The sequence below is a fragment of the Rhinolophus ferrumequinum genome, chromosome 8 (assembly GCF_004115265.2).
Source record: "Rhinolophus ferrumequinum isolate MPI-CBG mRhiFer1 chromosome 8, mRhiFer1_v1.p, whole genome shotgun sequence".
In the NCBI taxonomy this organism is placed as follows: Eukaryota; Metazoa; Chordata; class Mammalia; order Chiroptera; family Rhinolophidae; genus Rhinolophus; species Rhinolophus ferrumequinum.
In genome coordinates, this window is record NC_046291.1 from 16,773,587 (window position 1) to 16,789,275 (window position 15,689).

At 36.2% G+C, this 15,689-nt stretch overlaps 1 protein-coding gene and 1 non-coding gene across 6 annotated transcripts in view; one reads left to right on the forward strand and one right to left on the reverse strand.

The window, feature by feature from the left end:
- The first annotated feature begins 43 nt into the window (after nucleotides 1–43).
- Nucleotides 44–15,689, forward strand: part of USP37 (ubiquitin specific peptidase 37) — a 75,541-nt gene continuing 59,895 nt past the window's right edge. For 2 of the 5 annotated variants that reach the window (XM_033113005.1, XM_033113009.1), the window contains exons 1-5: nucleotides 397–602; nucleotides 4,852–4,992; nucleotides 9,053–9,276; nucleotides 13,028–13,199; nucleotides 14,377–14,477. In XM_033113005.1, coding sequence (XP_032968896.1) covers nucleotides 9,121–9,276; nucleotides 13,028–13,199; nucleotides 14,377–14,477 — 429 coding nt within the window. In that variant the 5' untranslated portion in view covers nucleotides 397–602; nucleotides 4,852–4,992; nucleotides 9,053–9,120. Of the gene's footprint in view, nucleotides 263–396; nucleotides 603–4,851; nucleotides 4,993–6,348; nucleotides 6,433–9,052; nucleotides 9,277–13,027; nucleotides 13,200–14,376; nucleotides 14,478–15,689 lie in introns of those variants that run through there. The other 3 variants (XM_033113006.1, XM_033113007.1, XM_033113008.1) reach the window with 3 other exon arrangements.
- On the reverse strand, nucleotides 10,091–10,149 carry LOC117026407 (U7 small nuclear RNA). Its single transcript, XR_004423758.1, has one exon. It is a non-coding gene; the product is annotated as a U7 small nuclear RNA (small nuclear RNA).

Genomic DNA, 15,689 nt, shown 5'->3' on the forward strand with positions numbered 1-15,689 from the left:
ACAATCCTCTTCCCCCCTCCTAGCTCTCCACGGAGTTAGTCCTAAAGTCTGTCCTTTGTCGCTTAAGATTCAGGACCTGAAGGACGTCCGCCTCCTATTAGTCCTGGCATTCCCCGCAGGCCTCCCCAGAGAGGGGAGTGAACTCTGACCCTCCTCCGGAGGCCAGTGAAGGGCGGGAAAAGCAGGGCAGTCCCCGAAGGAGAAGTAGTACGCATGCCCGACTGGGCTGAGTAAGATGGAAATGGTGGGAAGTCGAAAATGAGTGAGTAAGAAATGCGCATGCGTCCTGTAGTCAGATGGGGCGGGGCTGCCTTGGCGAGACTTCGCCGAGTGCTGGGGCGGGGCGAGGGCGTGGAGGGGCGGAGTTTGCATTCCTGCGCGCACGCGCCCCGTCCGGTCGCGTAGAGTGTGCGTGCGTGCGTTGCGTGTTTGCGTGTGGTCACAGTTCCCGCCATCAGCCGCTCTCCCTGAGTCGGGGGGAGTGAGCTGTCCCTCTCCTCCGTGCCGGGTGTCCCTTCCTTCCTTCCCCCCCACTTTTCCCCCTCCGCGCGGACTCCGTGCTTCCGGCGGGCCTGTCCCGGGCTCAGGACTCGCAGGCACAGGTAAGGCGGGCCCAGAAAGCTTCTCAACTGAGCGGTTTTCCCCAGCGGCTTCCCCCCCACCCCCGGTCCGCCCACTCGGCGTTCACTCTTCTGGAGTTCGCCCCGCTGCTGCTCAGCCTGCCCCCATCCACTCGACGCTCCCCTGGCCTCACCGGTGCTGCACTTGGGGCTTCCCTCAGGCTTTTCTTCTCCTTTGACCTGGTCTTGACTGTTACTCGCCCCCTCCGCAGCCGGAACCTCCCCCATTTCGCTGGGGGCTGTCGGCGTCCGCCACTCGCCCCTTAGCGAGGCCTGCTGTCTCTAAAAAGAGGACCTACGTTGCCGCACATCCACAGGCCTTGGACATGATTCTCTCACTCTCTTGACAGTTCCTCACCTTCTTTCCTCTCCTAACCATCTCTCACTAAAACGCATGAATTGTGTTCTTGTCGTGCATTTGGTTGCTCCCCATCTCTAGCCATCAGTTCAGGTTGTCAGCTTCACCTGTTTTAGGGCATGAGCCATGAAAGGAAATGATAATTGATGACAAAATCCTGTTTTCTGGAGACTTGGCCTGTAGTGGCTTTGTGGTAGTTCTTTCAAAATTTTGGCTCTGTACATGCCTTTTGGGGGGTGACAGTATCTGACAAGTAGCTAACTGGAAGAGATACCTAAGAGAGGATGTCAAGTTAGCAGTTGGATATATTGGTTTGACGCTCAGAGGAGAGTTCTGGGCTGGAAGTATAGATAAATGTATATATGTCATCTGCCACGTTGATGGTAATCAAAGCCATGGATGTGGATGAAATTGCCTAAAGCGAGTATAACGCTGGAAAAGGGGATCTAGGATGGCTCACTGAGGGGTTCTTGACGTTTAATAACTGGATAGAGGAATACAAGTCTGGTAAAGAGATGGAAGAAGTAATCAGTAGTGTTGCATTTTGCTGAAAGATGAATGAGGACTGAGAAGCCCAGTGAAATCAAAGTAATCGATGGTCATGGTGAGAGAGGTTTAATGGAGTAACATGGAATATCTTGGTTCAGTCGTAGGCCCTGTTCTTTTTGCTCTTCCTTTTCCACCCTAAGCTTTGAATTCTACCTATATATTGATGACTTAAGAACTTTTATTTCCAGCCTCTTCCCAAAAGCTCAAGATCTATTATAACTAGCCCCCATTTGCTTGACATTTCAGCTTGATTTTTTTCCTTAGAGATTTCAAATATAACATGTCTAAAACCAAATTCTTAATCTTTCTCTCCATATCCAAATTCTTTCTCCAGTATCCCGTTTCATTAAGTGGCATATCCATTTATCCACTTACATAGGCTAGACACTTGAAAGCCATTCTTGACTTCTCCCTCATTTCATGTATCCGTACCCTCTTCAAGTTCTATTTATTCTATTTCCAATATATGTGTTGAATCTATTTCTGTATATCTTTCGTATCACTTTTCCAGTCCAAGCCACAATCCTCATTCACTTGGACTTAATGTCACTGCTAGGTACCCTGTATTCTCATCTGTAAAATGGGAATAATCATCACCTTATTGAATTTTTATGAAGATTAAATGAGATAACTGTGGTAAGAACATGATACATAGTAAACAGCCAGTAAGCATTATTATTGTAATTGTTATAAGCTGAATCACTTTAATACTTTCGTATCTGGTTGTCCTGTTTTCTTCCATTCTTGCTCCTTTCTCCTCCCCAAATTGAAATCACTTCTTTATTCAGCAGTAACATGTCATTTCTCTGCTTAAAACCCTTCTGTGGATTTCCCAATCACTAAGTATTTATTACATTGAGGGTAAAATTCAAAATCATTACTATGCTGTACAAGATTCTGCATAACCTGAGTCTTTCCTGCTTTACTAGCTTCATCTTGCACCATCCTCCTCTCTCTCACTAAACTCTAGTCACACTGCTTTTCATTTCTTCAGTCACACCAAGTTACTTTCTGTCACAGGGCCTTTGCACATTTTGTTCTGTTTACTTGGGTGGTTCCAGCATGACTGTCCTTCAGTGAACTCTTTCTTCAAGTTTCAGCTTATATGGTACTTCCTCAGAGAAACCTTCCCTAGGTGCTCTCTAACCTTTAACCCCCAAGTCTTAAATCAGGGACCCTATTATAATCTCTCATCATGCCCTGCACTTTATATCATCTTTCAGAACTTGTAATTATATGTTTATTTGTGTGGTTATTTAAAGTCTGTCTCTTACTAGAATATAAGCTAGTAACTATTTAATTTCTGTTTCTCAAGAATTGGTTAAATGAGTAGCCATCATGTCTTTTGGAAGGTTACTGATATTCTTGTCATCTGTTGACAAACACCTTTTCTGTCTGCAGACAAATCAAAGGATACAAAAAAAACAACAAAGGGTTTTCCAGCTTTGGACGAATTTTCATTTTTATGTCATAAAATCATTTAGATTTTAGACTCTTTGAATTGGAGATAAACTTTATCTAGGGCAACTTCTCTCTTTCAGCCACAACACTAATTTTATCTTTGTGCAAGAAAGCCCTTAGAAATCAGAGCAGTGGTTTATATATTTTTAAACAACAGGTTAAACTATGAGACCAGCAAGGAGGTTTCCAAAAATAAAGGAAAACATCCTATTTAAGTAAGTTGGTGGTAGATGGGAAGGAAATATTAAAATTTAATAATTTGTGTGTGTGGAACAGGATTTTTGTTGAGAAATAGAAAATAAAACATAGGAAGTGTATGAATGCCGAACAGAGAAGCATTTGGATTCATCTTGTAGGTAGTGATGAGCTGTTAAAAATGTTTGGGAGAAAGTTTCAATTAAGCAAGCTGAAAAGTTGAATAAGGTCTAGCAATATGCTGTACAACATGGTATCTGCAGTTAACAGTGCTGTGTTGTATACTGAAAAATTTGTTAAGAGGATAGATCTCATGTTAATATTCTTACCACAATAAAATAAAATTTTAAAAATGTTTGGGAAGGAATCAGCATCAATAGCAAGTATTTAGCACATACTAAGTGCCTGTTATTTTGTTGGAGTACAAAAGAAGGTAGGACAGGTCCTCCCCCCCTCCCACTTTTAGGGAGAAAGTTAAGGAGGCAGTGTATATTCTCCTTGATAGGAGATAAAAAGAGTAGTTCTTTAGAAAGGGTAAAGATTCATTGGATGAAAAAATCCTGAGGGAATGGAGACTGGAAAGTGGTTGCTGCAAATCATTGATGAGGATGCAGTATGGTAGTAGTTAAAAACGTGGGTTCTGGTGGTAGACTGTTGTCTCTTACTGACTCTGACCGTAGGTAAATTATGTAATCTCTCCAAGCCTTGGTTTCCTTATCTGTAACAGAGAGATAATAGTAATCCCTATCCTTTAGGATATTGTGAAAATTAAATGAGATAGTGCATGTATGGAGCTTAGCACTGTGCTTAGTAAATGCTGCGTAATAAATATTAGGTTGGAGTGATGGCAAAGTGATGTGTTTCTGAATTAGGGTAGTAACTAGTATGAAAAGACTGGGTTTTAGATAAATGCGAAGAGGTTAAAGCTGATGCTAGGATGTTTTGCTTGAATGAAAGGGGAAGGAGAAGTGGAGAGAAGTCTGGGGAGCCTCTTGAAGGCATGGGCTGTATAATTTTCACATTTGTATCCATACTAGACTGCTATCAAATTGGAGTAGCTCAGTAAATGATTTTTTACTAAGTGAATAAACGAGTTTAAAGTTGATGTTACAGCTTTCATGAAGGCAATGAGAGATGTTTGAGTTAGAACCGCCTTTAAGTTGAGGCTTAGAGATGCCTAAATTTGAAAAAGAAACCCATAAAGTTAGTTTTGAAAGAAAAGTAAAAACCAGGTTTACTTAACCTTTTGAAATTGTATCAGCACATCATAGAAGTGGTATCTTTAAGACGTAAGACATCATTATGAAACAATGTTTCTGAAGTTAACAAAAGATACACTCTTTTTCACTGCCTTAGTTTCAAAATGTAGCAGGGATAAATAAACCAAGACACAAATTGAAGTGCCGGCTCCTCCTGGGATCCCTTATTTTGCAAGTAGAACTATCCCTACAGTTCTATTGCACTCTCGTGTGTGTGTGTGTGTGTGTGTGTGTGTGTGTGTGTGTGTGTGTATCTTGAGCATTATATTTTAAGTGTTTTCAGTAAGGTGGTTTATGGTTTTTAAATAATCAAAAGGTTAATCTTTGTTGTATAAATGATCACATTTAAAAATAATTTTAATTTTTTACATTGGATTCATTTAAAAAGGCACGCTTATATTTTCTTTAGCTGAGTTGATGGCTTCCGGAGAACTGGCATAGCTGCAGAATATGAGTAGTTCCCAAAGAAGAGTGCATTGCCTTTGGCACAAGAATCAGAATAAAGGTGAATTGTTGTTACATAGGGTTTTTCAGTAAAAGTCACTGAAAAGTAAGTAATGTTTTTATTTTGGATATATGTTTCCAAGAGTATGCATTTTGACAAGAATTGACAGTTTTCTGTTTTGTAGTAGCTGCTTTATTCTTTAGCATGCTTTCTTTACCACAGAATGCACTTCTGGAGAAGAATGTTTTCAAAGCAGTACCTAAAATAAGAATAGCATTTAAACACCTGTATGGGGGTATAGACACATGTTTGGTAATTTTATTGAGTATTTTAATAATTGTGAAGAAATTTAGGTAAAGGGGTATCTCTCTGGATATACTTAAAGAATGAGTTTTTGTTATACTTTGTCTTCCTAATGTCGCTGTGATAGTGAATTAGCATTACAGAGGTCAAAGAAACCTTGTCTTTGTCCTAGTTTCATAGAAAGTTTAACTATTACTGGATCATGCCAAATACTGAAAAAGAAACTTAGTGTTTTTTCTCTTAACCAAGTAGGGCAAACCCTGAAAATATGAATATACAAACGTAGATATAGTTAATCCATTTAATGCAAGAGTAGGTAATGGACTAAGTTGAGGCATTAAGAAAGTGTTTTATGTCCTGTACCTTTTAGGTTTTTTTTTCTTAGGAAAAAAAGAGATTGTTAGTAGAAATGGTTAGGAAGATGTTAAATATCTGAAGTAAAATTTTATGTACTTAACCAAACTCTGCATCAAATGTTTGAAAATTATGTAGAGAGAAATTATAGAGAGAATTATATGGAGAAATAGAAATAACCAATAAAGTTTGTTTTTATTTCTGACGGATTTTAGTGAGCTTTGAAATCTTTACCTCAACATTTTGTTAAATCTAATTTCTAAAAATATGTTTTTGTTGGTGGAATTTAAGGTCAACAACCTTTACTTTTGGCTTGTAAGGAAAATACTAAGATAATGGGGTTTTATATTATTTCTTTTTAATTTGGCACCCTGACCCATAATGACATATAAAGAAAGATGAGAAAATTTGACAAAACTCTTAAAATGGAGTTTTTTTAATTGAACAATGAATAGTATAAAGCCCAGTTTAGGCAAATTTACTAAGGTTTTTGTTTTAATAATGCATTATTATCTTTCTCATTGAGTCTTAAGATATGACGATAGCTGTACATTTAGTGAAGTTCATATGCACATAGAAAAGGCTTAAGCGTTCAAAAGATGAGTTATATGTAATACAGTGCATAGTGATACACTTGTAAAGAGCTTAGGAAATAGAACCCTATATTTCCATATAGAGGGTTATGTAAAAGGGATTTATGGCTCTAGTATCTGCTGTTGTATATTTTCACAGTAAATTGAATAAAGTTGATAGTACGGATTTGTTCATTATTCGTGAATAATGAGTTTGTTTCTTGTGTATCAGACACTGTCCTAATGGGGATGCAAAGCTTAAAGAACACATTCCTTGTCTTTAAATAGAAGAGTCTAGATAGAGAGAGACAAAGAGGTAAGCAGTTTATAACAAAATGTGATAAATGCCCTACTGGAAGTAAGCGCAGGGTACAACAGAAGAATAGAGAAGTATGGAACAGTCTCAGTGTGGATATGGGGTGAGAGAAAAAGAGAAAGGTAGCTGGGAAAGGCTTCTTAAAGAAGATTAGATCTAAGCTGAGCCTTGATTTTATAGACAGGAGAAGAAATTATGGGAGCTTGTGGGGCATGGGGAGAGTACGTAAACATCCTGCAGACTTCAACCTCTGTGAGTGCAACAGTATAGTGGCATGAGAGCATGTGGCTTTTTTAGGGAAATTATAAATAGTTCAGATGGCTGGATTTGGAGGGCTTGTTGGGAAGAGAGGTAAGCAGAACCTGGATCATGAAGGGCATTTATGTCATGTTAGTGAGTCTAGATTTTACTGGGAGGGCAATGGGGAGTCATTGGATAATATTGAGGAGAATGATATGATTTGATCTGCATTTCATTATAAAGAAGTCTGGAAGGTGTATGGAGGTAGAATTGACAGGACTCTACCTTGACCTTCCATCTCCAATCCAATACCAATAATCATCAAGAGAGAAGTCAAAGATAACACTCACGTTTCTGGCATAAGAAACGGGGGTAGGAAAGGGGCCACGTATTATTGGCTGGGCTGAAATAGAGTGGAAAAAATTTCAAGGATATATCCAAACAATGAAGCACCAAAAAATAGTATTACAAACACATTGCTGGCCCAAAATTCTGTAGTTACTAGTTTGAATTAAATGTTGTGTAACAGACAGGACTATAAACAAAGTCGTGGGCTGTGTAACTTTGATGGATTCATATACCCAGCAAATTATACTAAATCTGGCTACAGTAGGCACTCAAGAAATTTGATGAGATGAGTGAATAATAATAAGAGGACTTACAATGCGTAACACCTTTTAACTATTAAGAGTGTTTTCATATCTTCTTAAATTTTATTCCCTGTTATTTGATGTACAGTATCTAGAGGCCTTAAACTAGTGATCCGTAGGCTGTACCCTGCCTACAAGTGGGTTTTGTTTGATTTGTAGCTTTTAAACATAACTTTGAATTCATTGCCCACAATTAAAAATGGGCAGATTTACACAAAAATTTGTCATTTTCTTGAAAAATTAGATGATCTGGTAATGCTAGTTTCACTGTTTCTACCTGATAAAATTGGCTGGATTTGAATAGCAGTTTTCATATTTTGCCTGCCCATCATATGTGTTACCTGACTGACCCATGTAGGCAGTTGAATTGGTAACCCCTGTTAACTTATTTATCAGGGGTCTTTGAAGAACAAAGTGTTGCAGACAAGGAATAAATTCAGAAAATGGACACTGATTTCATATTAAGGCTAGGGTCTGTTGAGTGCTTAATGTGTGTTATTTCATTTAATTCTGCAACACTATAGCATTTGCTATTCCTATTTTACAATTGAGAAAACTAAAGGTTAGAAAAGATAAGTTACAAATTCGTGACAGCTGGCTCCTGATATCTAGACCTAGTATGTTTTTCCTTTGATCACTACTTTTTTGAAAGTTTTTCTAGTTCAGCTGTTTAGGCAGATGCAAAGTTTAATGATTTTTGACTTATTAAATTATAAGCACAAATCTGTATTAGAGGCAGTGATTTTAGAGATTTGAAAAAGAGTATAAAATGTTTTAACATTGAGTGTGATGTAATTTGATCTGCAGTTCGTTATAAAGATATCTTTATAGATCTCTATACGGAAGGTTTATGGAGGTGGAATTGTATAACATACACTATTTGTTGCCGTTCTCTGCTATTACTATTGTATTTGTTGACATTTGGTAAGCTAGTTTGAAGAGTCTTAGACATTCTATTGTTGTAAGCCATTTGTAAGTATTAGAAGGTCATTTGTGAAATTTGAATATCTGTCATAGATAAAATTGGTAAAGAGTTCTAGGAATTGTGATATTAAACATAAATGGTAAGTGGTTCTTAGGAAGAGAGGGTTGTTCCCCCCCCCCCAGAGAATAAATGATTTTCTCAAATAATACAGTTTTGGGGGTTAAACTAATTTGATTATTCTTACAGTTTTGCTTTCATTTAATGTCTTCTATACATGTGGATATGCTTGGACTACTTGGTTTGAATTGATATTTTGAGAACTCCATTCTGAAAAATGGAGTCAGCTGACTGAAAATATTTTTTTACTTGTATTTGAAATTCAAGACCCTTTAGCATTCGTGAAGGAAGGTAAAAGTTGATCGTGTTGCTGTAGGCAATCCCACTGAGAATGCAATCTTTAGTATTGACCTGCCTTTAGTGGCAGCAATATGGTGTGAGTGGTACAAAATGCAAAATTTAGGCACTAATGCATAGAGGTACTAGACACATGGCAAAGAAGGGAACATGTACTGAAGAAGTAAGTAAATGCTGGCTATATTCACACAGTCAGGATCAGTGACTGCCTTAGTTGTCTTTCTTACCTGTGCCATGCCGCTAATCAAGCAAGGCCTTTGAGGCTGCTTAATAAAATGTGGTTTATTGAAATGGAGAAAAGTACATAAGATGGTTCATTAAATGTCCTCTTTCAAACACTTATTTTAATCACTGGTAAATTGTAACTTTTTATTTTATTTTTCTTCCTTAGAATCTATCAGGTGAAGGTGTATTTTTGCTTTATAATTTGGCTAGAAGCAATTTATTTTTTAAGAAAGTATGTCTCCTCTGAAGATACATGGTCCTATCAGAATTCGAAGTATGCAGACGGGGATTACAAAATGGAAAGAAGGATCTTTTGAAATTGTGGAAAAAGAAAATAAAGTCAGCCTAATAGTGCACTATAACACTGGAGGAATTCCAAGGACATTTCAGGTATTATCAAATTTCGATTTGGAATAGACCTTCAGTGACATGTTTTAGTGAATGATTGTTCTCTGCCATACTAAGTATCATGGTAGCCCTCCGCCTACGTTAATATTTCTTGTTTTTTATTTCCAGCACACTCATACTCTTATATTCATATTTTATAAATTATTCAGTAACATTATTGATCATGTATAATAAAGAGTGGGAAGTAGTCACCATTATTGAAAAGAAAGTTGATGGGAGGAAGATTAGAGGAACTGAGTTTGGATACTATCTACCTAAGCTATTTTAAAAACCACAGTAGGAGAACTTTATTCCTTTTTTTTCCTTCTCTTTAACACAAACGATAGATTTATCCTTATTTAGTGCTAGCTTTTAATAGGACTTCTTAGTGTCATCTTAATGTCTGCTTCCTAAATAATCCTGCCAGAGTGGTGGTATAGACAGACCATTCAAGGTCATCCTTACTGCTGTTTTCTTCTAATTGTAAACTTTTAAAGGATCTCATTGTTTTATCACTGCAGAAAAGAGAGTTTTGTTTTCACTTCTATACTATTTATCTTGTGCAGCCAAGAACTACTCATCTTGATATGAGTTGAATTTAAGAACATAATGTCTTAGTTTTTTCTGCACTTTAAAGTTCTGTATTAATTAGATTATACAAAAGCATATTTTAAAGTACTCTATTGAAGAACAATTTATAAAACTTTATGCTTGAGAACCTGAGCTGAGGTAAAATTTCCATTTGTCTTTGCTTTTGAACTATGAAAATAAATTGCTTATGATTTTGTGTATCAAAGATGCTCTTTTTTTTGGTGGGGGGGATCTACCGGTGAGAACTGGAAGACCTAGACAAATTCAAAAGAGCTGTAAGCACTAGGTATTCTTAAATAGATTAGAAATGGTGACAGAGGTAATAGAAACAGTAGAAGTTTCTGCCACATACATGTAACTACTAATTGCCCATCTCAATTAAATAATTTTTCCAAATAGATAATCAGCTTTTCAGTCCTCAGCCCAAATTAGCACTGAGTAAATATTTAAATATTCAAATAAGCAAGCATAGATCTTTAGGAGCATAATGATTCTACTGTGATTCTACCCTCATCTCAGTTCTAGATTAGTTTGCATTCAGCATTCATTTGTTAACCACCTACAGCTTGCTGTGGTAGGTACTGTGCTAAGGGCTAAGAATACAGAGTTAAATGAGATACTTTTCCTCTGAAACTTAAAATCAAATGCATTCTCAGCTGTAAACATATTTCAAAGAGATGTGGAACATATATACAATGGAATATTACTCGGCCATAAAATAGAATGAAATTTTGCCATTTACAACAAGGATGGATCTAGAAGGTATTATGCTAAGTGAAATAAGTTAGAGAAAAACAAATACTGTATGATTTCACTTATGTGGAATCTAAAGAGCAAAGTAAATGAACAAACAAAGCAAAATAGAAACAAACTCAGAGATAGAGAACAAACTGATGATTGCCAGATGGGAAGGGGTTGAGAGGATAGGCAAAAAAGATGAAGGGATTTAGGAAGTATAAGCTGCCAGTTATAAAAATAATCACAGGATATAAAGTACAGCATAGGGAATATAGTCAATAATATTGTAATAATTATGTATGGTGCCAGATGGGTACTAGATTTATTGTGGGTATATAAATGTATTAGCACTAGGTTGTACACCTAAAGCTAATGTAATGTTTTATGTCAACTATAATTTAAAAACATAAAACTGTATAAAAAATATTTCAAAGGTACTGAGGTAACACAAGGGAGTGGTTTATGCTCTGAGGATTTGGAGGATAAATAGGAATTTGCCACATATGGTAGAGGTGATGCAGAGGTAATATCTATACATGGACAAACACATGCAAGTGTGGATCAGCACTGAGGAAACCAGAAAATTATTTTAAAATAAATGGACAGTAGGGAGTGAGTGGCAGAAATAGATGCTGAAGGGTTAGATAGGAACCAAATCTTGAAATATCTTATTTGTCATACTTAGATTCTAAGGAGCCAGGAATCTTAGGTTCAGTTTCATTTGAGGACTAGGCAGACGACTTTATTTCAAGAGACAGTGGGAGAATAAGGACATGGAGGAGGTTATTGTGGGAGTTTAAGAATGAAAGTCCTCAACAAAGGAAAAGACGTGGGAGGAGCAAGGGGAGGAAAGGGTAGATTTGAAGTGATTTCAAGAAGACAACGCAGTAGATTTGAGAGGGAAGAGAGAAAAGTGTCTGGGGAGATTCCCAAGTTTTTTGGTGGATGGCCGTCCCTTTTATGTCCTCTGTGATGGAGCAGAGGGAAGATTGGGGTGTGGAATGGGGAGAGATGAATTGTTTGAGTTGTTAAGATATTGATGTCCAGCGGGCTTTAGGTAAACAGGACTGGAGCTCCACCAGAGAAGTCTATTCTTAGAGAAAGAATTGGGAGGCCTCCCCACGTGGGTAATTACTAACATTGTGGGGCTAGGTAGGATTTTCAGTTACGGAAGCGATCCAGTTCAAGATGATTCTCATCTCGTTTGTTAATGAACAAACGTGTCCCCTTTTATTTAACTTTCATTTTTAAAAAGTGGTATATTGAATGAAATAATGGTTTTATGTGATCTATTTTCCTTTTGCTTGCTAAACTGTTCATTTAAATTTTGGACTTAAAGCACCTGAAACTAGTTATTGTGTTTTGTGATAGAATTTCTACTCAAAGACATTAATTTAAGACCTACTTCAAAGCTAAAAAAAAATACATCGTTTAAACTTTACATGTAAATTAAGTCTGATAAAATTGTTTTTTCTTATCTAAAAATTGACAAAGGTCATTCTTCCTAATTTAAAAAAAAATTATGAAATGCTGTTACTTCCTTCTTTATGCTATTCAGAGGGTATGTCTTCATCAAAAGCCAGCTTTAGAAACTTTTATATATGCCTGCTGAGGGAGAACATTAGAGAATAAAGATGCCTGGTTGGTAGGAATTATTTAGATAATAAAGAAACTAAAAAATTTATTAATTTGGTCTTGGAAAAATTTCAGCCAAGAGAAAATAAAAGTTATCACTTTGTAACACACACCCAGAGTCTGGAAAAGTATAAGACAAGTTATTGAACCATTTCTGGGGAGAGGGAGAAGTAAGCTAAGATAGTTCCAGGGCACTCATATTCTTTGTGATTGAATAAACGTTAAATGAGCCTGCTTAGACAGTTAAAGAAAAAAAGATGTCTTTACACTGATAAAGTTTTATTTCAATGTGTTTTTGAGAAGTGGAATTATTTTAAGGACTATAGTTTGAATTAATATATCCTTTTACATTGCAGCTACTTAAACCATTTGCCAGGTATCTTACAAGCTTTTGTTTAAAAGAAAAAGAAAGCCTCTAATCCAGTATGGCTTTCTAAATTGGTGATGGTATAACCATCTAGATTCTGAAAATTAACTCACTAGTTTTTATAACTTTATAACTATACTTGAAAATATGTAATTCCCTACCGTAAAATCAAGAGTGCTAGGATTACGATGTAAAATAAATTTTAATACTATCTGTTTGCCTCTCCTAAAATTGAAAATTTTGATTTAAACGTATCAAGAAATGGTAACTGTTTTTTGGTTGGGGGGAAAAAAACTAAATGTGGGGAAGAGTATGAAATGTAACTGAGAAAGTATAAAGTTTAGTATTCATTATACAGCTTATTATATGCTTCATTATTACATGTTTTTAGTGATAAGATAATTTTTCTTTTGTGTCGATCAGTTAAGTCATAACATTAAAAACGTGGTGCTTCGACCCAGTGGAGCAAAACAAAGCCGCCTAATGTTAACTCTACAAGATAATAGCTTCTTGTCTATCGACAAAGTACCAAGTAAAGATGCAGAGGAAATGAGGTTGTTTCTAGATGCAGTCCATCAAAACAGACTTAATGCAGGTGAGCACTAATCATCCCAACGTCTAACATTAGCAGTTATAAAAGAATAGTACTAGACTGTAGACCAGTATCCCTGGTGAATATTGATGTAAAAATCCTCAACAAAGTACTAGCAGACCAAATTCAGCAGCACATTAAAAGGATTATGTACCATGACCAAGTGGGATTTATATCTGTAATGCAAAGATGGTTCAAGATATGAAAAATCAGTCAATATAATCTAACCCATTAACAGAATGAAGGACAAAAACCACATGATCATCTCCAAGCAGAAAAAGCATTTGATAAAATTTAACACCCTTTCATGATAAAAATACTCAACAAACTATGAATGGAGGGAAACTACCTCAACCTAATAAAGGTTGTATATGAAAACCCACAGCTGATGTCATACTTAATGATGAAAAAAACGGAAAGATTTTCCTCTAAGATCAAGAACAAGGCAAAGATGCCTTCTCTCACCACTTCTGTTCAACATAGTACTGCAAGTCCTAGCCAGAGCATCCTTTACCCCAGCAAGTCTTGTTCCTAAGGAGTTTATCCTACAGAAATTGTTCCATTAGTGCAAGAGATGTGAAAGGATGGTCAGATTGTTTACAATATTAAAAATTGAAACATTCCAAATCATCAGTGGGAAATTGGCGAAGTTTAAAATACTTTTAAAAGTATACAAATTCCTATTTATATAGTATCTTGCATGTTCTTTAAACTATCGTTGATTTCTTTGCAATAGAAGCCATGTGTTCCACTTGCTAAACTTAAAAAGAACGTTTTGGAGTATGCATTATTTGAAGTATATCTGTCACTGGTTCTGACATGTTTCCCTGACATCTAATTAATGTCAATGTTCATGCCATGGAGACACAGTAACTAACTTTTCTATAGTATTAATTACCAAATATTTGTATAGGAGAAATTCTAGCATGTTATTTTTTCATTTAAAATTTTATCCTTCTATTATGTGTGCCCAAATTTTTGCATGTTAATTAATTTTTTGCTTGACACTCTAGCTCTAAATTTTAATTATATATCAGATGTGTTTTCTATTCAGAAAGAATTGGTTTATAAGCACTTTGATTTGTTTTATTCCTGCTTCTGTTTCTTCAGTATTATATAACAACAAATCTCTTTATTAAAATAAGTGATTTGGGTTTTGTTTTGTTTTGTTTTGTACCAGCCATAAAACCTTCTCAGGGGTCTGGTAATTTTGGAGCTATTCTGGGCAGCAGGACTTCACAGAAGGAAACCAACAGGCAGCTTTCCTACTCAGACAATCAGGTATGTTCATTTGAATCTTTTTAGCTTTTTTAAAAAAAAATGGTAATCATAGACATTCTGTAAGGTAACTGCAGGAAGTAGAATTTAGACTGTAATGCCTAATAATTCTGGCATTGTCACAAGGGTATATTTTCCACATACCTGAAATTTACCATTTTTGCTATCTCAAGCTCTTCAACTATTTTTATGAAAATCTTTCTCAAATTTATCACATTCTTCCATTTTTACATGTAGTTTTACTGAGCACAATTTAACGTAGCTCAATGTCTCATGGTCATCATTACGAACCACAGTATAGTTTTTAAAAGCATAGCTTTAGCGTTAGATATGGGTTTGAGACTTGGTGCTGACACTTATTAGCTGGGGGTCATTGGAGAAGTTCCTTAAGTGCCTGAGCCTTATTACCCATCTGTAACATTGAGAGAGCAATAATACATTAAGGATTGCTGTGAGATAATGCATATAAAAGTGTTTAGCCCATAATACGATATACTAACAACCCTATCAGCGTTTGCTGTTATTTCTGTGATGCCCTCTGTGTCTGTTCTGTATTAACGAACTTTGCCCCTACACTGTATGATACCGGACTGTTTTGCTGAAGTCTTCTGTTTGCTTTTTATCTCTTTTAATTTGTTTTACAAAGGAAAACCAGGTGTTAAAGAGAAACTTTGAAGCTCTCCTGTAAGTAAACTGATGAGTTCTATTTGGCTATGCAGAGAGGTGATTACTCAGTCCATTTACTGGACTAAGCAATGAATAAGGTTTCATTTTTGTTAATTTCTTTTTGTAGAATGGGTGTTTTTTTTTTAACATTTTAGTTGAGGTATAATTGACATTAAGTAAATTGCACATAATAAAGTACAGTTTGATATGTTTTGACTTATACACATACCCGTAAAATCATCACCGTAATCAACCTAGTGAACATAGCCATAACCCTTAAAAGTTTTCTCATTCCCCCTTTGTAATCCTTCCCTCCCTCTCCTTCTCTGGCTCTTATCCCTAAGCCACAGCTAATTTGCTTTCTGTCACTATAGATTAGTTGCATATTCTAGAGTTTTATATAAATGGAACCAGTGTGTAATTTTTTTAAATCTAGCTTTTCTACTCAGCATAATTAGAGATTCATCTGTTTATAGGTAGAAATTTAAACTGTTGGAATATTTAAATGTGTATTAACATATATAGCATGCTATACACAAATAATGATTC